The sequence below is a fragment of the Sarcophilus harrisii genome, chromosome 3 (genome assembly GCF_902635505.1).
Source record: "Sarcophilus harrisii chromosome 3, mSarHar1.11, whole genome shotgun sequence".
Lineage (NCBI taxonomy): Eukaryota > Metazoa > Chordata > Mammalia > Dasyuromorphia > Dasyuridae > Sarcophilus > Sarcophilus harrisii.
This window is the reverse complement of record NC_045428.1, coordinates 6,097,242-6,121,877: the sequence shown is the minus strand read 5'-3', so window position 1 is coordinate 6,121,877 and position 24,636 is coordinate 6,097,242. Positions and strand designations below refer to the sequence as shown.

Here is a 24,636-nt window from a genome sequence, read left to right as displayed (position 1 = left end):
TGTAAAACCACAGGCTGCTGCGGATTGTCAGCAACCATTTCCAGAGTTTATTTCCTTTCTCCTAGTACTCGAGCTCTTTCCAAAATCTGCTAGAAAGGATGTCTGTGGTCTACTTTCAGGGCTGCAGCCAGTAAATTTTCCCTCTGACTAAATTTGTCAAAAGACTAACTCAATTGATCCTCCAGGGGAATTAAAGGGAAAGCAGGGAAGTCTTGGCCCTTATTTTCATATTTTCACTGTGAGATAATCCCTCGCTGGTATTGTCAGATGTCATTGTCACCAAAGGCAACAGGCAAGGACAGTCCTGGTGGATGTCAGATGATACACAGTCAGACCATCTAATATTTAGGGGATAATGAAAAGAAGTGGGCTGGGGGTCGTGGGGCAGAGGGCTGACCACAAAGTGGCTTGTGGGCTGGAAATTAAAATGCATTCATTGATGGCATAGATATGTCATACCATGACTTTGAATGTTTTCAATATTTTTGTTTACACTCAATTTTTTGGCCCAGCTCAAATTTGAGTTTCTATATAGGGTGATTTTAGAAATCAGAAGCAGGGGGCAGTGGAGAAAAATAAAACCAAACTAAATCATGGGCCTAGTGTGGAAGAATTCTGCTTTAATTCTTACACCTACTTCGTTTCTCCAAACCTCAGTTTCTCTCTCTGGAAAATGGTGTGGCTTAGACTGAGCTCCTTTCTATGGCTGATATCTTCCTTTATTATGATATTTCTCATCCCCTGCTCTATTCCTGATACAATCTAGAGTCTTCCTATTCTTCACTCGATAATGAATGACCCTTATTCTTTCACATGTCCCAAAGATTGCTTGATGGTCCAAATAATATCCATGTTGTTTGAGATCCTTAACTGAAGGATGCATCAGGCAGTGACAAGTCTGGAGAACAATGCATTCACTTTTCTAATCAATAGCTATTAGCTGAAGAACCAGAGGGGGAAAGGCACTGGGTGGCCCCCTTTCAATCCTTCATTGTGTTTCATTATCTTGTGTTATGAAAGATCATTAATTTGGATACATCCATTTAGAAAAAATAGAGCTATGATTACATAGATGGATAAACTACTTTTTCAGTCAAAATCTGCTCTGTCATTTATAGTCACAGAGTTTCCCAGGAGTTGAATAGACCCTTGTGGGACTGGAACCCAGGTCATATATTTGTAAATGAGAAGTGATGTGAGAGTAGCTAGAGAACAAATTTTAAGTTAGGAAATATAAATATGGATGGATGTGTATGTATCAATGTATATATTTACAGAATGAAGAGCAATGATCCATATTCCTCTTCTGGTCTGTACTCAAAGGCTCTGTGACTCGGTGGGGCCAACAGGCAAGCCTTCAAGTCCAGACTCGCCTTAAGGGGAGGCATTCCCAAGGGCCAAGAGAGGAAATGGATTGGGATCCGAAATGGGGAGAAAGCAAAATTTAGGGAGAGATGGAGGCAGCTGTCTGGCAGCCAACTTCCCTCTGCACCTGCTCCCTCAGAAATGCCTTCCCCGGTCCATCCAGCAGCCACAGACCTTTGTCTCCTGGTTAACCCTCCTTTCATGTCCCCCATGGCAAGATGAAGGCGAACCCACGTGAACCAGGTGTCTAATGGCTGCCATGGAAACAGAAGGCATAATGACAACCGGGAATTTTCTTGGACTTTCTCTGAGGATGTTGTTTAACTAGAAATTATCATTTTACCAACTGAGGAAGGTATCATAGAGTGTCAGAACCAGAGGAACCATAGTGACAACTGGATCCAACCTTTCAGTGCATTGAGGAGAAAGCTAAAAGCTGTAAAAGAAAAAATTAATGAGTAAACTGTCTTCATTAGTTATGCAAAGTACAATGATTAGCTGTTGTGCTCCCCAGCTGTGTGACTGTGGGCAAGTCCCATAATCTCCCCGAACCTCACCTCCCTCATCCCAAAAATGGATATAATTAGACTTGCAGTAGCTACTTCAAAGATGCTCCTCTGAGACTAAAATGAGATGATGCATGTAAAGGAAACTTTGAGGTGTCTCATAAACACTGGCTATTAATCCAATGTCTTCTTTTATATCCTCACACTGAAGAGCACTGGCGAGCTCCCCCCTCCCTGAGTAACTGTTATTTTAGGCTCTGACCATATGCAGTTACATTTCAGGGGTGTCATTTAACGGATGTTATTTTCGAATCCCCAGCAAAGTCAGCCGTGTAAAATGCAGGCTTATGGGATGTGTTATTCAAGATTTCTCCTCTAAGGTTCCTTTAACTCCGGCATCCAGGGATCTTCTTAAAGTACTTTCAGATCGCAGCAGCCCCAGCATGCTGATACTCCCCTTCTTTCTATACATGCAAAAACGGAGGTCAGTTTTCATTCCCTCCCCCCAAAAAAATCATCGTTTATGGGTGAACCTTTTGGTGATGAACCTGACTCAGTCAAGACAATAATGGTTCCACATTAAAGTTCACACAACAAGCCTGTGGGTCCCTAGCTGTCCCAACCCCTGAGTCAGATCCTTTTGGGAGCTCTCTATTGTCCTAAGGATAAAATATAAAATCTTCGGTCTGGTAGTTAAGCCTTCTGCCATATTCCTCACCCACATTTGTGGCCTTATTATATCCATCTTCATGCCCTGGCCAGTGTCACCCAGTTGCCCATATAGCATCCAGCTCCCTCTATCAGAGGTACTTCATTTGTTGGAATCCCTCACTTCCTTCTGAGCAGTGCTCAGGCCTTCCCTCAGTGGGAAGCTCTCCACATGTACTTTTTATTTATCTCTACATGTATTTTTTATTTATTTCTACACGTACTTTTATGCTATGACGTTAGGAGCTTTCAGTTTTGTCCTTGAATCCAAAGTCCTGCCATGATGCTGGGCACATAATGGGGGATTCATGGAGATTTGATGAATCCCCAAACCATTTGCCATGGCTCCAGAAAGGCTCAGAGTCAACAATGAGTCTAGGAGGCTGTGAGCCCATACTCTGTCCTATAGGCAATGTCTGATGTGGCTAAGGGAAGAGAGAGTGTCAGGATCAAATGTGAATCAGTGAATAATTTTTGGAAATCTTGATTCAGAATAGAAAGCTTATCTTCAATTTTCAGTCAAATCTATTCTTTTATTTTTCTGTGATAGCTTTTCTTGGTCTACACATACTGCTCCTGACAGTATCTGCTGTTGCCTTTAAGCCAATAAATAATCATCATTGGGCAATTTTTTCTCTCCCTCTGAAAATAACTTTCTGATTCAGAAACTTTTAGAGTCAACACTAAAAGATCATCTACAAGATGATGGAATTAGCTCAAGAGAGGAATGGGGCCCAGAGAAATGGGTTAATTTTCTCAGAGTCACAGAGTGGTAAGTTGCAGAATTGGGACCCCAGAAACCTGGATCTTCTGATTCTTTTTTTCCCTGAGACAATTGGAGTTAAGTGACCCACCCAGGGTCAAGCAGCTAGGAAGTGTTAAGTGTCTCAGGTCAAATTTGAACTCAGGTCTTCCTGACTTCAGGACTGGTGCTCTATCCACTGCACCACCTAGCTGCCCTTCTGATTCTTTTGAAAAAAAAAATTCTTAACAATCTTTTGTGAATCACTACGCAAACCCCAATTAATGTTTCTGATGAAAGTTTTCATTGACATCTCTTGAAGCCAGTGTAAAAAAAAAAAAATAAGTGAACTGGATTCTCGATAGAAAATGCTTGATCAATTCTGCCCATTACCCAGGTCAAGCACAGAATCCACAAGAAGAAAAAAAAACAAATAAAGAAATGAGTAAAAGAATATATGCATACATATCTACATGCATATAAAAATACAGAAATTAAAAGAAGAAATATTGCTATTGGTTTGAAACAGATCAGCCTCAATCATGGCAAAAGCCATCAAAATACCCGTTCCCCTAGGCACAGACTCAGCTGGTATCAGGGTTTTAACAGTAATAAAATGTGATATCCGTGCTATTGAGGCAGCTGGCTTTCACAGAGTTTGCCGGCCAAACCCCTGCTGGGTTCCACCATACACTTTCCAAGTCACTTAGCCCATAGAGCACCAAGCAAATAATCTATTACTTTCAGTGTCACTCAGCCCTTGCCTTTGTCTCCCTTTCTACATCTCGCGATGGGTGCTATGGGCAAGTGCACAACCTCCAAATGCAGGCCTTGAATATTAAGCATCACTGCCTCCGAGCATCCTGACATAAACCCCGGCTTATGTCTGGGCAAATAAGAGACACAGGGGGCAGTGATTGCAGTGGTGTCTGCTCCATTCAGCGTATGGAAAAAATTGGAGCGGGCCAGCTCCAGGGAATAAAAGCGAGAGGATATTTTTCCAATGGTCAGGAAATGAAGGTGGAGACATTTATAGAAAACAAACAGGACGATTGACGGGTGCTAATGAATCAGGGGGATTTGTTGAGGTGGAGAATGTCACTCCTTTGGGGTCTCCCCTCTTCAGCTGTTTTCTAGTGATAATAAACTGGGGATTTTTGGAAATCCTGCTTCTGTGTGTATGTTTCAGACTGACCAGAGAAACTCATTTCCTAAACACCCAACCACTGCACTCGGCAAGAACGGCTGCTTTGCGTTGCCAGTCTGGACTGTTTGGGCTTCCTTCGTTGCCCAAGGACCCCAGTGTGGATTGAAGCTTAGAGATGAATTGAACTTAATTTTGGAATGGAAAAAGATGGCCATTGCCTAGGATTTTCCCCATAAAGTCATTGATTTACAAACCCAAAGGGAGCAATGTGTGAAAGGCTGCTGCTGAAAAGCTCCGCTTTTGTGTTTCTCCCTTTATAGCCAACTCTTCCCCATGGAGGCTCGTGCCTTAGCTTGTGCCCATCCAGAGAGCGGCTCTCCGGGCAGACCATTGTCCTTGTCTCCTTTTCTCCCATGGCCTCCTGCGACAACCCACATTTCAAGTAAAATGCCATGTGCGGGGTGAATTTTATTTCAGGGAATTCCACTTACTGAGCCACGCTCAGGGCGATTTCCATTTCATGGAAGGAGCTGAATAATAAAATTGTCCTTTCTCAGATGTTCGGATCCTGACAGAAAACATTAGGCTGGAGGACAGAAGACCTGAAAAGAATTTGGTACGTGAGGAAAAATAATGCAGAAATAGCAAGAAAAGCTTCATTTGGTGGTCCTGGAAGAGAATGGCCATGAGGGCAATGGGATTAGTGACAATCGTCCCTGACACAGATACGGCACTATCCACTTTCCCAGGGTTGCCATGCATTATGGATGAGTAAACCAAGCTTGCTGAGTTTAACTGATTTGCCTATGGTCCCACAGCTAGTAAATTTGGGGGAAGGGTGATAATTGGAGCCCAAGTTACTTCTGACTCCAAGCTCGGCACAGAAAGGCAGCTAGAACACTGACTCCTCACACCAGTGAGTAGGAGGCTGATTCAAATCTTCCAAATCTGAGAGTCAATTCCCTTGGTGACTCAGGCTGCTGCTGATAAGAAGGAGGAGGATATTGATAATAATAACTCCCATCTCTAGCACTTCCCTTACAACACCCTTGTGGACCAGAGAATAGAAGAAGCATCTTCCAACCATCCCTTTCCTTCTCAGGATTTTGGGTCTAAGACCAGAGAATAGAAGTATCTTCCCCATCCCTTTCCTGATCAGGACTCTGGGTCTAAGACCAGAGAATAGAAGTATCTTCCCCATCCATTTCCTGATCAGGACTCTGGGTCTAAGACATGAACTGATTGAGTCGATATTCCACCTTGGACTTCCATGATTTTATGCAGACCATCCCCCATGTTGGACATACTCTATCTCATCCCTCCCCCTTGTCAAAGGCCCCAGCTCTCTTCAGGGCTGAGCTCCAGTGTTGGCTCCTGGATTTTAGAGTTGGAAAGGACTGAAGAGCTTAGAGAATCCTTTATTTTGCAGATAGGGAGACCGAAGCTCAGAGAGTTGACTTGCTGCCTCTGGTTGCACATCTGGTATCTGGGATGGGCTTTGGACCCAAGCCTTCCCATCTCCAAGCCCAGAACTTGGTCCACTACAGCATGCTGCTTTTTGTGATTCCCCAAAGTTATTCGTTTTTACCCCATCCCCAACTTGGACCAAATCATTCTGCATTAGCACTTTGCAATATCCTGAATCTTCTGGGGTGAGAACATGTATCAGCCTAGGAGAAAGTGGGCTCCTTGAGGTTTCACTTTTGCAATTGTATCCCTAGGATCTAGCCACAGAGGAGGCACTTTCCATCAATGGCTGTTGATTGATTGATCTGAATTCCTCCCTTCTTGGAACCAATCACCTTTAAGGATTCTACCAGCTCTCAATCAATGAGCTGCTGATTTTATCCTAATACAAACTGGCCCAGAGCTAGAGAACTGGTCCTCCTTGGATATGTGGATGTCTTTATTTCAATTGGCCAATTTCTGAGTCAGAATCTGAGTGCTCTGTGAGCCTCCTCGCCCTCTGCTGGGTATATATAGTAATAGCTACTTCTTACATGGAGATGACAGAAAGAAATGACAGGTCTCCCTCTGTGAGAAAATCAGGGGTCGGGAGGATTAGCTGGAGGGGGTCTGGCTGGCCCATCATTTAACAAATCCTCCCATTTTCATCTAAGGAGTACTGAGACTTAGTGATTTGCCCAAGATGGCCCAACAAGCTCAATGCAAACCAAGAAATCAAATTCAGATCTTAGGACTCCCAATTAAAAGGCTTCTCTCTAATGTTTTCAGCTCCCTTACAAAGTTGGGGAACCTTCCCAGGACTTGGAACATCAGAGACTTATAGATGAAATTAAGGCTGAAAGAGAAGGGGAAAAAATCAGTTCGAGAAATAAAAATTAACCAAAAGGCAAATACAACCAAACATGATCTGAGCTTCCCAAAGATTTAATTAAGCAATCCAGGGGGATAATTTGGGGACTTTGTTATAGTCTGTCTTCCAAGGACTTAAGACATCCGCAATGCTAAACCCCTAATGTTTCATCTTTCTGTCTGAGGGGCAGAGCATTTTCTCTGTCACAGAGAGAGAGCATGGAGCAAAAGTTTTAGTCAAGGAGAGCCTCCTGCAGCTCACGCTCACCCCAGGCTGTTTTCCAAGGAAGGATCTCTAGAGAAACCCTAGCAGGGAGAAAAAAGGGAGGGAGAGAAACACTCTTTCAGAGCCCGCTTTCATAGAAGTCTCCAAACAGGACACAAACAAATCGCGTCCTCTCAGCTCCCATTGCTGCTGACAGCCAATGTTCACTGGTCAATAATTCCTCTCGTCCCAGATGTGCCTGTAGGAAGGAACTCTTCTCAGGCTGTTCCGGCTCTCAGATAAATTGTCTCTTGCTCAATAAATGGACTACATTTGCTCAAAGCCAAAAGAAGAGAAACAAACCCTCTTTTCTGAGTTTCTTATATGAAGAAACTTTATTTTTGATAGGCTCCAATTTATAAAAATAACTTGAATGCTTCGTGTTGGTTTGGGTTTGCTTTTCAGACAACTACACCCTCATGGGACAAATCTGTCCAATTTCTGAACTAAGAGTCACCCTCTCTGCCCTGCTTCCCATTCTTGACTCCAGCTTGCTTTGCCAGCCTTATTATACAATTACTCTCTTGGATACAATTAAATTAGCATTTCCCCCATTTTTTCCCATAAATAACACTTCCATCTCTCTTGTACAGGCAGTTTCTCCTACCTCTTCTTGAAATCTGAGATTTCCTTCAAAGCTCAATTCAAAGGGTACTAGATGCCCTCCATTTTGTCTCTACTAATCTATGCAGATGATCTTTCCCCTGATAGAACTAAGGGCAAGACTAGTCTTACTTTGGGATTAGCACATTTCTAGGAACTGAGCTTTTTTTTTTTTTTTAATTTTCATCCTTTGGATCATGTCATATGTAGAATCACTTTGAAAATAAGACAGTTGTCCATGATCTCAGCCCTTCTTGAAGTCTGTTCTAAAAAGGCAGAAAAATGAAACATGGGTCTTTCAATGGGCAGGTGATTGGGGGCGGGGGGGGGGGGAGAGGGATAATGACTTTTGGTCTTTATAGAAGAAACTATGGATTACAATCTGCTTGTCTTCTGGGAATCTTCATACGAAGGTGGGGGGCCCAAAGGGACAGGATGGGATACAGGATACAGCTCAGGGTGTGGAGAATGCAGGTCAACTCTTGCTGCTGGACCTGTGACCGCTTCTCTTCCTGGAAGAGCAAGGATAGAGAGGAATGACCCTTCTAATCATTATAGAATATAATTGAATTATCTACCCATTGAAATCTACATTTTTGGACTAGTGGAGGAATAAGAGTTGAGCACAAAAATATTAAACACACACACACACACACACACACACACACACACACACAATACTCTACACTTAGCTGGATAATTTAGTTCCCGGAATTTCACTTTCTCAATTTGAATGAATGAAATTGTGGGTGATTGGAATTCAGGAAACAATTACAATTGAACATCCCAAACTAGAGATCACATCACCTTTGACATCTATAACATCCCAGCTTGATGGGAAGCCAAGGTACTTCTACAAATGACTCCATTATGGGAGACAGAGGTTCAATCTAAGATAGATAACCTTGGGTTCTTTTCCTTGGTCTTTTCTTAATTTGTTATTCAATCGTTAATTATAATGGAAAGGATTGATGAGTTTCAAGCCCTTTCTGATTTTAAAATGTAACCCAAAGGCTAAGTTGAATTCTATTTTGAATGTATCGAGTTTCAGAATCAAGTTCAACTATATTGGGAGGTGAGGAGCAAAATGAGATCAAGATCTCATTATCATTGTTTTCCATTAGAATTCTTTTCTCCCAATTAGATGGTAAGAAAGAAATTATTTTTGGAAAAATGCACTGGAAATGATGCAACCAAAGAAGTTTTGCCGACTTCAAAGTGTCTTCTTCGGGAGGCTCTACTCTTATTTCCATGATGGTAATATTTTATAAACTTTTGCTTTGTTCTGAAACCAGCAGTTATATAATGCTTTAATGTTTACAAAGTACTTTTGCTTTGTTATTCTGAAGTTGAAAAATCACCAAAAAATAAGCATTTCCATAAATAACTAATAGATAGATAGATAAATGACAGAAAAATCAACAAGCATCTATTAAGCACATACTATGCCCCAAATACTATGCTGAGAAAAATGAAGTTGTCTATTAATGGGACTTGCTCTCAAGAACCCCCTTTCGTTTTTTTTTTTTTTTTTGAAAGATATCTTTTGCAGATCAAAGAATGGGGAAATGATGTGACTTACTCTCTTACCCTGTTGGAAAGAACCCCAAATCCTCTTCATATACAATAATCTGAAGTCAGAGTCTTGTTAATTCATCCATCCTCTGCCTAATCTAGTTAACATCTTTAAAGATATTCACAATAGCTTTTGAGAGAACCTTGATGGGAATTTAGCTTTCTTAGTCTTATTACCCTAGGTTAAAACAGCTCTGTCATAATTGCATGAAAAAAGGAAGTTTGCTTTCCCAGACTATCTCCATCTTTAGACAAGGTTGGAATCGGGGTTGCCAAGTACATTTCAGCCAGCTCGCTGACCCTCCCTCCTGATTTCTTGCCTTTGTGCTGGAGAAACTCCCCCTCTAAAAAGTCTGGTTATGATGAAGACCTTTGCTAAGTTCTCTTCAGGACTAAGTCCACTCTGAGGTATTCTCTTTCTCTCCCTCATGGTGCCTTCTCTTTAATAGCACTTGGTCCTTACTCTAGCTACCTCCAGTTAGTCTAACCTGTGAGTCAATGGCTTTCTCCTACCTCATGGAGTACTTCCTTTCTCCTGGTTAATTGTGAGCTCCTCAGGGGGACTTGTCTTTTTCCTTCCTACTGTTAAGCTCTCCCAGCTCTGTTTCATATTTGCCATTCCTGGTCTCCATTTTACCTTTTATTTTTGCCTGTAAACTCTTCTCCTAAATAAACCTTCCTTTAGGCAAAACATTGTGAATTTATGACATGTTATTTTGAACTAGGTATCGATTGCTACTTCGACCTGAAAATCTGTGACACTGGTTTTATCTCTTGGATCCAATGATTGACATATAGTGAGCATTTTAAAAGTATTTTCCAACTATTATGGACAACTTGCTTTAATTCCATATTTAATAAATTCATCATGTTAGTTTCAAAGCTTTTCTGCGTTTCTCCATTTCCCTCTGAGCTTCTTTCTCTTCTTGCCATATGCCTTTTTTGGGGACATCATTGTCATTCACGTTCTTTTCCTTCAAGGGCATAGAATGTGTTCAGGGAAGACTAGTTCCTCTGGTGTGAGAGCTGCTGAGCCCTTTTCTGGGATCCCTTCCCACCTTTCACTTTTCAGAGAAAACAGAGAAGGAAACTGACTTGCCTAAGACCCCATAGGTCAAAAGTTACAGAGTTGGGATTTGATCCTGTGTCCTCCGAGTTTGGATCTGGGAATGTTGCCACGACTGTCTCATTACTGGCTAATACCGAGAGCCAAGATGGACATGATTCTTTGGCCCTGCACTTCTGTGAATAATTTACTTTGAACTTCTGCTGAAGTTCCTTTGTTGTCCTTCCAAATGGCCCCAGGTATGTTCGATAGAGAGTCAATGCTGACAGAATTAGTCATCTGGGTAGGAGCAGTTGGTCCAAACTGCCTGGAGCTTTTTGTCTTCATCCATTACTATTGATGATATTCCCCTGGCAATCAGACTAGGATAATTGTTCTCTGTTGTGAACATACTTTATTGTTCTCTTCTTCACATGAATTTAGTATCTATACTTAAATTTACAAGGAAACCAAAGTAACAAAACAAAAAAACAATCCAGTAAAATTTAAAAAAAAACCCAGAAAACAAGAATTGCAGCTCGCATATTAATTCTGTTCTCACTGAAGCTACTGGTACCTTTGTCCACCTGTTTCAAAAGTCTTCTAATGAAGCACTTGATTTTTCTTGCAAAATACAATGTGGGAAAGGGTCTATGAAGAAGGATCTTCTTCTGGTCATCCCATCCCCAGAATCCAACTTAGGTTTTCCCATTTCTTATTTTTGGCTTATATGGATCTTGTTTAGAGCTGTTTCCTTTTTGTTTGTTTGTTTTTTTGTATTACTCAAATCTCCAGATAAGGAATAAATGAGGGTACTTCCCTACATCACAAAATCAGTGGTTTTGTCACTTGGAGAAAGCATCACATCCTTCCTCCAGATGACTCCTCCTCACCCCCAGTTTTTTCCTCTCCAGGTTCAGCACCTATTTCTTTCAGTTATGAACTTGAGACTATCCCGATTCTTATTTCTCTCTCTGGAAAGTTTTGTAATTCAGCTTTCATCCTTAGTTCAATTAATTCTACTTCAGCTATTTCTCTTACACCTTAATTTCTATTCCCACTGAAATCACAATTGGTAATTTAGCATGACTCCTAGAACATCCCAAGAAGCCCTCAGCTAGTTTTTGTCTTTGAAATCAGGGTATTGGATGATGTAGTTAGCAAGTTCTAAATCTATGGTCCATCTGCCTGTGATCTATGACCCCTCCCACCTTTAGAGTCTTCCCTCTCAAATTGATTCTTTGCAAAACCTCCTGAACAATCTTCCTGATGTATGGATCTGCTCCCATGACTACCTAACTCCAACATTCTCTGGCCCCTGAATGACTATGGAAGAAATTATATTCTACTGATCCTGAGATCTGGGGACTTATCCCATCGGACTCTGGTTTTCCTATATAATTCCCCATTTTCATCCTGACCCAGTTGAATACCGGCTGCTCCATCAACATCCCCGCCTTTCCTACCTTTTGATTTTTAACTCCCACCTTCTCCCCTCTGCCTGGAAGGAACCTTTTCCTTCTCGATTTTCACCTGCTGAACCCTTTTCCTCCATTCAAAGTCCAGCTCAGCCCTGATCTTCCACCTTAGCCCCCACTTCCAGTCATCTCGCATTCTCACAAGGCTTGATCTAGATTTTCCTGATGTCGTTTCCCTATTCTTCCCCGTGTTAGCTGTTCCCTTGCAGGATTCTCAGCACCTTGAGAGGACAAAAGCAACCCCTATTCATCTTTGTCCCTATGGTGCTTTACACCGTGTTTTTATCAGAGCAGGCAGTTAATTATCTTTAGTGAAATGAATTGAAATGCCATGCCAGACCTCTCATTCCTGGTTGGTTTCCAGAACATTAAGCATTTGAAAATGGTGCCTAAATTGATTTTTGTGTGGTCTTTGGTAAATAGATCTAGTGGCAAAGACTGAAAGAGTGTTGGATTGGGAATTCAGGAGACCCTGACTGAGAATCTCCTCAGCCATTACTTTAGTACCCGGATACTAAGGGGAGAGTCATAAGTAAATTGTTTTACTTTGCAGGGTCTTAGTTTCCTCATCTTGTGAAGGATGAAACTCAATAATCTCTAAAGGGCTAGACAATGAAAAGTAGTCAATGATGGGGGGAATTCTGGACTTTTTTTTATCTCCGAGTATCTCTCCTTCTGATAATTCTTTAGGATCAATGTCTTGTTCCATCTACTCATAGGTAATCACCTTACTTCTCCCAATGCTCCACCAGGGATCAGATAAAAAAGAAAAAACCTGAAATGAAGTCGACGTCATTGACTGAAAACACTGCCACAGTGCGTCCAGGGGAACAGAGATGGGACCTTTTCAGCCAACACCGGAGGCAGATCAGGACGGAGCAGCAGATGAAGATGATAAGAAGGAGCAGCATGAGGCACCTGAAGCCAAAGAAAGCACAGGAGGGTATGAGGAGAGAGCAGTTGAGACTCCATGAAAAATCTGTTTAAAATGACGTTCCTCCAGTTCCCCTCATCATCAAAGGCTTCTAAAACTGACCAGAGAGTGTCCTTACCAGATGTACCAGTCACTGAGGGGTTGGTCATCGTGGCTCTCACACCTGTTAAAGCAAGGACAGAGGTCAGACTCTGAGACTGGCAGCAGCATCTAGGAACAAACACCCAGTGGTGCCATCCCTGGGCTTTAGAGCTACAAAGCTCTTAGGAGCCAAATATCTTAACCCTACATTTTACAAATGAGCAACTGAGGCACAGAGTGGTGAAATACCTTGCCAGGTCACCTAGACAATAACTGGCAGAGCCAGAGTTTCAGGAGATCCTGGCTGGAAGAAGAACTGGGAAAAGTCCTCCAAAGCCTCATTCTACAAATGAAGAGCTGTGGTATTCCATCAGGCAGGTGACCACATTTTGTCCAAGGAGACACAGGGTAAGTGGGAAAAGCAGGATTGGAGCCAGCTGCTCTAACTTCCCACTCACTCCTCTTTCTGTCCCTTGCTTTCTTCACAAGATATTTATTAAATGTGCCTTTCTCCACCAGCCCTAGACCTTCTGTCCCCCAACAGTAACTGCTTCCAATTACATACTCAGAGATGAAAAATTCTTGTGCTCAAGGAACTTATATTCAAAATAAGGAGACAATAGAAATATCTACTTTTATACAGAAGAAATCCAAGACACCTGAAAGGTTGCTGGGGCAGAGGTGGGGAGGAAGAGAGAAAGGGGAGAGAGAAATCAGAACAGGTTTCCTTTAGAAAATGATGTTTGAAATGAGTCTTGAAGAAACCCAAGGATTCAAAGAAATAGAGTTGAGGAAGGATAGTTATTCAAGTGGAAGGAATAACCAGGGCAAATCCTTGGAAAAGAGAGATTAAGTGTTATCCAGAGCAGAAGAATAAATAAGCCAGTATGGCTGAATCAAAGAGTCTAGGAAGGACAGTAATGTGCAAGAAAACTGAAAAAGGCAAGGAGAGAACCGATTGTGAAATGTTATAAATGCCCAATGGAGGAGATGATATTTAATTGTGCAGGTAAGTGGGACTTGCTGAAACAACAATAATTTTTAAAATGCTTTTATGTGATATGACCTGAAAATCAGAGGTGGGAAATCCCTTCACCTATTGGATAAAAGATGAATTGAGTGGGCAGATCCAAAGTGAGGTAGGTAGATGACTAGAAGACATGCAATGAAACAGTCATGATGCGCTGAGAGTTTCATGATGGTGGTGGTTGAGTCTAGAGAAGAAGACATTAAGAGACATGTTGCAAAAACAGAAGTGACAGGATTTGGCAACTGGTTCAGGTACAGAATACTTAGGGCCTGCTTTGGAAGTGATCAGTGATCTCTCTACTTGTAGTTTATACTTGAAGGAACCACTATGTAGGTCTGCTCAAAAACTTAAATGGCCTGTTAATCTACAATTACAGTTATAATCCTTTGAGTCTTAAAGGATTTCTTTATGTTATTTTTTATACTTTAATTATTTAGTATTTTATTTTCCCCCAGTTATATGTAAAAGCAATTAAAACTTTGAGTTCCAGATTTCCTTCCATCCTCCCTACCCTACCTCCCTAAGAAGGCAAGAAATGTCATAGAGATTAAACATGTGTAGTCATGAAAAACATTTCCATAATAATCAACTTGTGAAAGAAACCAGACAAAAGAATAAAAAAAAAGTAGGAAAAAAGTATGCTTCAATCTCTATTCAAACATCATCAGTTCTTTCTCTGAGTATGGTTAGCATTTCTCAAGTCCTTCAGAGATGTCCTAGATTGTTATATCGCTGAGATGAGTAGTCATTTATATCTGGTCATCTTACAATACTGCTGTTACTTTCTATCCAGTACCTTCCATTTCATATCAACTTATAGAAATCTTTTCATGTTTCTCTGAAAACATCCTGCTCATCATTTCTTATAGCACAATTAGCATTTCATCATAACCATATATCACAATTTTTTCAGCCATTCCTCAATTGATGGAAATCCCCTCAATTTCCAATTATTTGCCCACAGAAAAGATGTTATGAATATTTTATGCATATAAATCCTTTTCCTTTTTGTTTTTATTCTTTTGTGGGATACAAACCTAATAGTGCTAATACTAGATCAAAGGATATGTATGATTTTATAATCTTCGGGGCATAGTTCCAAGTTGCTTTACAGAATGGTTGAATCAGTTCCCAATCCCGCCAACAGTTCATTAATGCCTCATTTTTTCCCTTCACACCCCCTCCAATATTTTTCATTATCTTTTTTATCCTATTACCTAATCTAAGTATAAGGTAGTACCTCCAAATTGTTTTAATTTGAATTTCCCCAATCAATAGTGAATTAGAACATTTTTCATATGGCCATAACTAGCTTGGATTACTTCCTATCTTTTGATCATGTATCAATTGAGGAATAGCTTTTATTTTTCATAAATTTGATTCTGTTCTCTACATGTTTAAAAAATGAGACTTTTATCGAAGAAACTTTCTTCATAATCACCATTGCTAGCTATATTACCTCCCATTTATTCTCTCTCCTTTTACCCTCTCTCCTCAAAAGTATTTTCCTTCTCTCCCAATCTACCCTTCCTCCTATCAGCCCCAACTCCATTTTTCTTAACCTTTTCCTCTCCTACTTTCATGTAGGGCAAGATAGATTTCTACACCCAATTAAGTGTGTATGTTATTTCCCCTTTTCAACCATTACTCACACCAACTTTCGTGCCAACTCTTCCTCTCCCCTGTAAAAGTGTCTTCTTGCCTTTTTTATGTGAAATAATTTGCCCCATTCTATCTTTCCCTTTCTTTTCCCCAGTGCATTCTTTGTTTACCCCTTGTTTTTATTTGTTTATCTGTTTTAGATATCATTCTTTCACATTCAACTCATTCCTTTGCACTCTATTTACATATACTCCTTCTAGCTGACCTAATAATAAGAAAGTTCTTATGAATTACAAGTATCATCTTCCCATGTAAAGTTTAACCTTATTTAGTCTCTTATAATTTCCCTTTCCTGTTTACTATTTTAGGCTTCTCTTGAGTCTTGTATTTGAAAGTCAATTTTTTTTTATTCAGCTCTGTTCTATTCATTAAAAATACTTGACATTTTTATATTTTATTAAATATCCATTTTCCCCTGAAGCATGATACTGAGTTTTGATGAGTAGGTGATTTTTGTTTATAATTCTAGCTCCTTTGCCCTCTAGAATATCATATTCCAAGCCCTCAGATCCTTTAATGTAGAAGCTGCTAAATCTTGTGTTACCCTGGCCGTGGCTCCACAATACTTGAATTGTTTCTTTCTGGAATGCTTATAATATTTTCTCCTTGATCTGGAATTTATCTTCCTGGGAGTTTTCATTTTGGGATCTTTTTAGGAGGTCATCAGTGGATTCTTTCAATTTCTATTTTATCCTCTGGATCTATAATATCAGGACAACTTTTTGACAATTTCTTGAAAGCTGATATTTAGCTTCTTTTTTCTTTAAATTTAATCACAACTTTTAGATCATCCAGTAATTTTAAAATTATTTCTCCTGGATCTTTTTTCCAGGTCAGTAGTTTTCCAATGACATATTTCACATTGTCTTCTTTTTTTTCCCATTCTTTGGTTTTCTTTCAGTGTTTCTTGATTTCTCACAAAATCCTTGGCTTCAATTTGCTCAATTCAAATTTTTAGATTATTATCTTCTTCTGTGAGCTTTTGTACATCCCTTTTCTTTTAATCAATTCTACTTTTTAAAGTAGAATTAAATTAAATTAAATTTAAAAAGTACTTTTTAAGTATTTTTTTTTCTTTTTCAATAAAGTTTTTGTGCTTCTCTTTTCATTTGGGCAATTCTGCTTTGTAAAGCATTCTTCTCCTCATTGAGTAGGATCATACTCAATACTCAATCATACTCAATGTCAGAAACAAAATTTAAATTCAGGTTTTCTTAAGTCTGCTTCCAGTTTTCTATTCATTATTCATGCTTTGAAAGATGCTTACACGAGAGGTAGTAAAGAAATGGGGAAAAGCAAGTTTTGCCAGAGAGAGACAGAGAAATTCATATACATATATATGCATGTATGTATGTATATACATAGAGAGAGAGAAAGAGAGAGAGAAAGAGAGAGAGAGAGAGAGAGAGAGAGAGAGAGAGAGAGAGAGAGAGATTGCAAATTATAGCCCAGTGAGCTTGACTGATTCCTGGAATTTTTTCCAAATGCATTATTAAAGGCATTGATGGTTAATGAGCATCTAGATACAGATCTAGTGCCAAAAAGAATATTTGCCTTTAATGTGGAATTTTTTGCACATTGTTTCATCTGAATCCCCTATGACCCTGGGGAGGCAAGCGATACTATTGTTCTTACAATTTACAAGTGAGAAAACTGAGATTGGGAGGCATCAAATGGTTTCCCCAAGGCCACATAGTGAGTTTCTGAAATTGGATTTAAGTCCAGATCTTCCCTACTGTCCACTAAAACACAGAGCCTTGTCATAAACCTCACAAAAAGCATGCTACCAGAATGACTTCCTTTTCTATTTTGACAGAGCAAATTAAAATGTAGACATTTATTCAGCATTTTGTCTTACACTCTATTTTGCCTGGTTATTTTTGTGGCCAAAAAGTCACAAAGACTGAGAATTATAAGGCTAGATAGTGGAACATTTAGATAGATTTGAGTGAATGATTGAATTCACAGAGTCATCTCTGATTGTTCAAAGTCAAAACAGAGTGAAGTCTATAGCAGAATGCAATACAGATCTATACTTTTATTAGCAATGGCACAGATGGTGGATTTGCCAAATTCACAGATGATATAAATTGGGGTGGGAAGGGCAGCTATCACACTGAAGGACATATTCAATAGTTATGAAAGTTTTGTCAAATTGGAAATGGAGTGAAGCTAACAACAACAATGTCCTTTTATAAGATTCAATAAAAAATGTGACATTTGGGTTCCAAAAAATCAAGGTCCCTAGTACAAGACAGAAAGCAAGGAAATATGTCCAGGCTAGAGTTTGGAAAATTGACTGGAATTTTAGTGGACTGAAAACTGAACACGGATCAGGGAAATTAATGTTCTCTTAGGGAGAGAATATTAATATTAATTAATTAATTAATATTAAACCTCTTAGGGAGGTTTAAGGGGAGCCTTGTATCCCGGTGATAGCCATATTCTACTGTGCCATGGTAAGGATAAGTTGGGAGTATTGCTTTCAATTGTTTGCGGCACCTTAAGAAGCTGAGAATATCCAGAAGAGGTTGCTTTTGGAGGGGAAAGGTCTTAAGGGGATGCTATATTAACAATGATGGAAAGAACTAAAGATGTTTGGTCTAGAGAAGAAAATAATCTAACTAATCTATACTGTGCTATGAGTCTTGGAGACATCATAGAACAACAAACTCCTTCCTCCATGGCCATCTTCAAGGATCTGAGATTTGGAGGTGGTTCAGAGAGAGGGAAGAGAAAAGCATTCATCTGGCCCCTACCATGTGAGTGACAGACACTATGCTAAGTGCTGTACAAGTGTCATCTCATTTAATTGAGAGCTTAAGCAGAGGGTCTACATCTGGCCTTTCGCCCTCCCCAAAGGTAAATCTGGGAGCAACAGGCAGGAATTGCAAGGATCTTGATTCAGGCTGGATGTCCGAAAGCGGCTTTAATGAACAGAGCTGCCCATAAGGCTTTCTGGATGTGGCAAGGAGTTTTCTCTCTAAGGGCTCCCTATTCAGATTATTGGCCACCTGTTGGGGCTAGGGAGAGTTAAAGGAACGCGTGTCAGGTTCCGGTTGGACAAGGCTCTCTCTGAGCCTGCCAACTCTAAGATTTTGGGCTAATATGATTTTTCTAGTTTCTAATACAAATGATGCTAGAAGACCTCGTGTCTTAAACCCTCATCAGCCCATTCCAGTTATCCATCAGCCCTAGGAGAATATTAGAAGTGACAGATACTAAAGGTGGGGATGGGAAGAAAATATAAAAAGGAGGGAGGGCATTAAGGCTACAGGAGAAAAAAAAAATCCTGTTTCACTAGTTTCCCCAAAGCTAGTCCTTGGTTTTCCCTTGGTTTTCCTGTCCACCTTATTGACTAAATATAACTATAAATATGAATATGACTCACTTGCACTTTGTCTACGTGGATAAAACAGACCGACCGAAGTGAGCCAATCAAATCAGGCAAAATATTGAGAACTTTATTTTTCTTTGTCTATCAGTTATCTATCCTAGGAGACATGTGAGGTTCCCTGCCTGGAGGAAGGAGTTTGTTATCATATGGCTCTGTCTCCCAGACTCATAGCACAGTGATGTGTAGATAGCAGGTAAACACTAAGTGGATGTGATTACCCACAATTCCATCCCGCATCCAGGGATATGGACCTGGCTGCTTTGTGACACTCTGGGCTTAGACAAGCTACAGCTTCTTTATTTTATTTCCCAACTCATATAGGGCTAGAATAATGTGTTCCAGCCCTTCTTTCTCTTTTTAAATGATGATTAAAATAACACAGTATATTTCATCTTCAGGGTATTCACAAATGTCAAATGATTCACTGGTCTCCCTAAAGAGGAGGTAAGTCATTTTTTTATTAGAGTACTCATATAAAATGACTTCTAGCATTTGGAGAATCTCTTCACCTTTCAGTTTTTATCCCAAACTGTACCTCAAGAGTCAGTCAATCTAGTGTTATGGAGCATCTCCGAGGTGGATGACTCTATTGCCAATTGGAAAAGAACTGGTTTTGGAAAATTTTGGTCTGAGTTCAAATCGCACCTCTGCTTCTAACTAGTTATATGCTTTGGCGAAGCTCACCTGGTCCCACTGAGCCTCAGTTTTCTTATCTGTAAGAGAAAGGCAGTGGGCTTGGTGACCTCTACTGTCAATCTGAGTCTAAATAATAAAACTGAATCCCTCCTATTGCCCACGGACAATGTGGACAAAGCTGCCTTATTAACTCCCCATTCTGACAACTTTCATTAACTTCCTCCTTAATGGAGCCTTCCCTGTCTTGAAACCATTCCCCTCTGTGCTTATTTGTCTTAATCTATTAAAAGTCTCAAATGTTTTAATGGACTATTTTTCACGAGTTCATGAATATATTTTAAAAGTTGAACAATTATATCACAATATAATTGGTTTCCTTTGTAATCCTATGCATTTTTATGCACTTAAAAAAAATCCCAGTGTTCAGAGAGGGACTCCACAGGTTCCATGGATTGCAAGAGGGGTCCAAGATACAAAAACTGGACCAGACCACGTGTAGAGATGCCCTTGGAAACCCCTACCTAATCTAAACTGGACATGGCTACCAACCAATCAGTGGTTTTCCATTCCTCGGCTCATGTTTACTGTGGGGCCTTCTCTTTCGTCCTCCAGGTTCCCTCTTTATTTTGCCTTCTAATCGCCCTGATTTCAGCTGTCTCAGAGAGGCAGCCTGGCCCAGGGCCTCCCTGTTATGGGGCGGTGCAGGGTTGGACAAGCTGCGGCAAGTTTCCATGAAACTAGGAGAGCCGCACTTGGTAAACTGTTCAGTTGTTCATTGCCCAGCCCAGCTCAGGCACCCGACTCCCCAGTTGGGACCAGGTTTTAAGGCTGAATGCACTGTTGATTTAAAAAAAAGAAGGAAGAAATCAGGTCACTATTAAACTAATCAAGACTCCCCACCACCACAATGTCCATGAAGTAAGCAAGTAATCAAAGCCAGAAATCGGCTCGTTTGAAGGGAGTTGCTCGGGTGTTTTGATTTCGACTTCCCTCTCTGGGTGTCTGGGATTTCCGCCTTTTACACAATGTCCTTGGGACTTGACTCAAACTCCTGTCATCATGAATAGACACGCATACTCTATTTGCTCCTCTTTTACTCACATTAGCTTGCCCTCCCCCCAAAAAAAGATCCTATTTGCATTCTTAAATCATTAATTAGGCTTTTCCCCCATGGTTCTATTATTAGATTTTGACTAATCCAGGATTTTTCCGAATCTCCAAAGATGCCTTTGATCCTTTGACATTTTGAATACCAAACGAAAGCCCCCTTGCTATTTACTTACGCTTCATTTTCTTTACAGGTCGGGTCTGGACTCAAGGCCTGAAACAGAGATTTATAACAATAAACACTGAGCATCTTATCAGCCTAATCCTCTTCATCCAAATGGTACCTGGAGACAAATATGGGCTTATTGAGCTTCCTTTGTTTTTTAATTAAAAGCTCTGGAGGAGAAGAGCACTTTTGAAAGAAAAGGGAAATTCTAGTGAAAAAAGAACATTTTCTACTTATTTTTTTTTCCCTTGTACTGAATAAGGAAGGGATATCTATTTTCCACTCAATCTCAATTTTCCCCTTTTCCCCAAGTACAGTCTGGGGACTGGTTTGGAAGTCTTTCTTCTTCTGGGTCATTTTTTGCTTTGGATATGAGTTGGAAATCCAGGGCCTGGGGTGTCGGTGGGGATGAGGGTGAGGGGGGCATGTTACTATTCTCCATCTGTTTTACAGGTTGATATTCCTGAGGAATTATTTGTTATTTAGTTCTATCTGCCTCAGTTTCCTCAAAAGTAAAATGCAGGGGCAGCTAAGTTCAAATCTGAACTCAGACACTTAATCCTTCTTAGCTGTGTGACTGGGGCAAGTCACACCAATTTAAAAAAATGCAGATAATAATATTACTTTAATAAATACTTTAATAAAAAATACAGATAATAATTCACTTTATAGCGTTGTTGTGAAGATCAAATAATAGAATGATTATAAAGCTCTTGGCACGGTGGGGGCCACATAGTTGACCTAGATTTAGAATTGGAACAAGCTTTAGGAAGCCTGCAGTCTAAGGCCATCCTTTTATGGAGGAGTCTATTGAGACTTTGGGAGAAGGGTCATACAGGTATCGGGCAACTGACTAACCCAGGACTGGTCCTGACTGCGAGTTTGGGGAGTTCTTCCCACTTTTCACTGCATTATGTCCAAAAGCTTGGACAAATGGCATCTTCCCCAACAAGCAGGAAGCATTGGGATCAAGCTCCCCAGACTATAAAAAACCTGCCTCCAGGGAATTCCCAAGGCCACAATAAGTCTGTGCAGCCTTCCTTCTGCTAGGTCCTTTCCACCCTGTTCTTCAGATGTCCTGGAGAGGTGAAGGAAAATAAAATAAAATGGAATAAAATCACACCTGAATTTCCGAGTCTAATTTAGGTTGGATGGCATCCACTTTTGTAGAAGTCTCCTAGGACAGAAGTCCCCAAAGTCGCTGTCTTCAAAAGCCCAAGGAGCCTCGGTGACCTAGTGCTTTGCCTAATATTGCAAAAATCTCGTTTGGGGTCCGGGTGCAGAGGGAGGCACTTTTCCTCCAATCCCATCCCAGTTCCACGGTCATCATTCCACAAGTGACTGCCTTGGATAATGGGACTGTTCTCCAGGTCATGGCCATTATTATACCTCTACCACGGATTTGACATTTCCGTAGCAATTGTTAGTGGCCCTTCTGGCTCTACCAGTTCTCCTTCTCTGTTGCCCAATTTGTTGAGCCATCATCCTTTGGGGGGAGTCTTTTCTTGACCTGAGGTTCTACTAGAGAAAGGCCCCCAGGGACAGCTAACTCATGGAATCCATGAGTCTCATAAACTAGAGCCGAGACCTCAGTTTCCTGAGTCACGTGGAAGTGGCCCCGCACCCAGCCCCTGAGGGGGTCTCTCTCTGGCCCGGTGGGCTCCTCTCTGATCTCAGATTTACTCTGTCTACAAGAGAAACGCAACACAGACCTGTGGAAGGCCAGATGGAGAACCAAACGAGCCATCGGACGCCACGCTAATGAACAATTTATAAGCAGGGAAAATGAGTTACCTTCTATTGTGTTCACCCATTGCAAGGCAGTTTGCATACTAATCGAGATGAAAATGAACCTGCAAATGGTGTCTGTGGGGGCTTATTTTGGGGCTGAACTAATCACTGGGGAGCAGGCTGGACCGGAGGAACCCGAGTCTCGTGGCTCTGCTCTCACTGGTACGTGTTGCAGAGATGACCAGAGCATGTTGCTATATTATTGATGGGCCTCTGGTCATCCATTCAGAAAACAGCAAACCTCCGGATCCTTCTCTGGCTCAGGGAGGGTGGGCCTGGTGGGCAACTGGCACTGAGCCCATTGAGCTGGGGTTTGGTTCAGATACTTAGGTCTGGAGGCTCAGACATTTATCAAGATGATTTCTTCCCTTTTCCCTCCTTCTTTCCATCCTCTCTCCCTCTTTCCTTCCTTCCTTATTCACTCCTCCTTTTTCTCCCTCTCTCCCTCTCTGCATCTCTCTTTGTCTCTGTCTCTCTGTCTCTTTCTGTCCTCACTCTTCCTGTCTGCCTCTCTTTGTGTTTCTCTGTCTTTCTTTGTCTCTGTCTCTTTTTGTTTCTCTCTGTTTGTCTGTCTCTCTCTGTCCCTGTCTTTCTGTTTCTCACTGTGACTCTCTCTGTGTCTGTCTCTATTTCTGTCTTCTCTTTCTGTCTTTGTCTTTCTGTTTCTTGCTGTGTCTTTCTGTCTCTGTCTCGCCATTTGTTTCTCTTTGCCTGTGTCTCTATGTCTTTTTCTCTGTTTCTGTCTGTCTCTCCCTTTGTGTGTGTCTCTCTCTCTTTGTGTTGCTCTCTGTCTCTCTGTCTGTTTCTCTCTGTTTCTGTCTGTCTGTCCCTTTGTGTGTGTCTCCCTTTGTGTTGCTCTCTGTCTGTCTCTTTTTGCATGTCTCTTTGTGTTTCTCTCTGTCTCTGTCTCTCTCTATTTCTCACTGTGTCTCTCTGTCTCTGTCTCTCTTTTCTTTTGTATCCCTGGAGCCTGACACATAAGGGCTGACTGCTTAAGGGGTAGGTGAGTGGCCCCAGAAGAAAGCTCTCTCTACTTCATGTGTGGCCGGGACGGCATCCGCGTTTCCGAACTCTACTTTTAGAGCCACAAGGCTCCTGGGAGGATCCCAATCTAATTCTCTCATTTTCCAGATGAGGAAACTGAGGCACACGTGACAAAGGTCACTTTTCCCCTTCAGCCTCCGCTGCCATCTCCACAAAGGCTTGGACTTCTTCTAGTTCTAAGTCTATGAATTTCCAAACCATGACTCTACCTCTTTGAAGTGCAAATCAAGAGAAGAGCCGCATCAAGCCAGCGCTGGAAGGGAATCCAAAAGCCATCCCTCCCTCCCAATTTACAGAGCAGGAAACTGAAGTCCAGAGAACCGAAGGGAATTTCTTGCAATCCCACAGACAGGAGAAGTGGAACTCGAACACAGGCCCCCGTCTCTTTCTCCTTCCCCATCCTATTTGCATCACACTTTAAGATTTAAGAGTCTTATCCTGAAAATACATTGATTTTTTTAAAAAGTGTCCCAGCATTTAATCAGAGAATGTAATTTTGCTTCTAAAGGAGCAGATTTAATGAAAAGAAGAGGAGGGACAGACGTAATGTGCATCTAATAGAAACATATTTCACGTTTCGTTCCCATCCCAGCGAAAGGAAAAATGCCCAACTAATTGGCCACTTTATTTCCCCCCAATTGTTGCCAATGAAGTTACTGAGAAGATAAACAAGACCAGCGGGGCCTCAGCCTGTTCCCAGGGACTTTACCTGGCAGAGCATCGTGCCCACGACTCCAGTCCTTGAGAGCAGCGAGGTGAAACTCGCCCCCGTGGGTGGCCACGTCCTGGTCCAGAAGGGTCCTGGGCGGGCGGGCTGCATGGTGGTCGGCCGTGTCTGCCCGGGCTTCAGCACTCAGCCAGTGCCCTCAGGATCACACTCTGTGCACGGCATGTGTTAATGATCTCCATTTGTGACTGGCAAGTCAGAAGGTTGGGGAAGGAATGCCGGCTGCCCGCACACACTCCAGTGGGCACCGGAGCCCAAGGAATGTTCAGAGAAAGGTCAGGCCCTTGGCAAAGTGGACACAGGCCCTGTGC

The 24,636-nt window shown here is 41.3% G+C and overlaps 1 protein-coding gene and 1 long non-coding RNA gene across 2 annotated transcripts in view; one reads left to right on the top strand and one right to left on the bottom strand.

Moving 5' to 3' along the window:
• LOC116422173 overlaps positions 1-21,149 on the top strand; it is a 24,530-nt gene extending 3,381 nt beyond the window's left edge. Inside the window, exons 2-3 of the long non-coding RNA XR_004232717.1 lie at positions 12,470-13,774; positions 20,792-21,149. This is a non-coding gene — a long non-coding RNA (uncharacterized LOC116422173). The remainder of the gene's footprint in view (positions 1-12,469; positions 13,775-20,791) is intronic.
• TMEM207 (transmembrane protein 207) lies at positions 7,816-24,636 on the bottom strand. Its single transcript, XM_023501318.2, has 5 exons — positions 24,308-24,636; positions 20,774-20,811; positions 12,803-12,847; positions 12,526-12,668; positions 7,816-8,164 (listed from the first exon to the last, which is right to left on the bottom strand). The coding sequence occupies exons 1-5, from the start codon at positions 24,416-24,418 to the stop codon at positions 8,028-8,030; spliced, it is 474 nt and encodes a 157-aa protein (XP_023357086.2). The 5' UTR covers positions 24,419-24,636; the 3' UTR covers positions 7,816-8,027.

Bases quoted from the DNA above. Each gene is read 5' to 3' on its own strand.
- TMEM207 (XM_023501318.2), bottom strand. From the start codon at position 24,418: ATGCAGCCCGCCCGCCCAGGACCCTTCTGGACCAGGACGTGGCCACCC. The intron at 12,669-12,802 runs GTAAGGACACTC...CTTTGGCTTCAG, and splicing joins CTCAGTGACTGGTACATCTG to GTGCCTCATGCTGCTCCTTC. The intron at 8,165-12,525 runs GTTTTTTCTTTT...TTGCTCTTCCAG, and splicing joins TGACGTCGACTTCATTTCAG to GAAGAGAAGCGGTCACAGGT.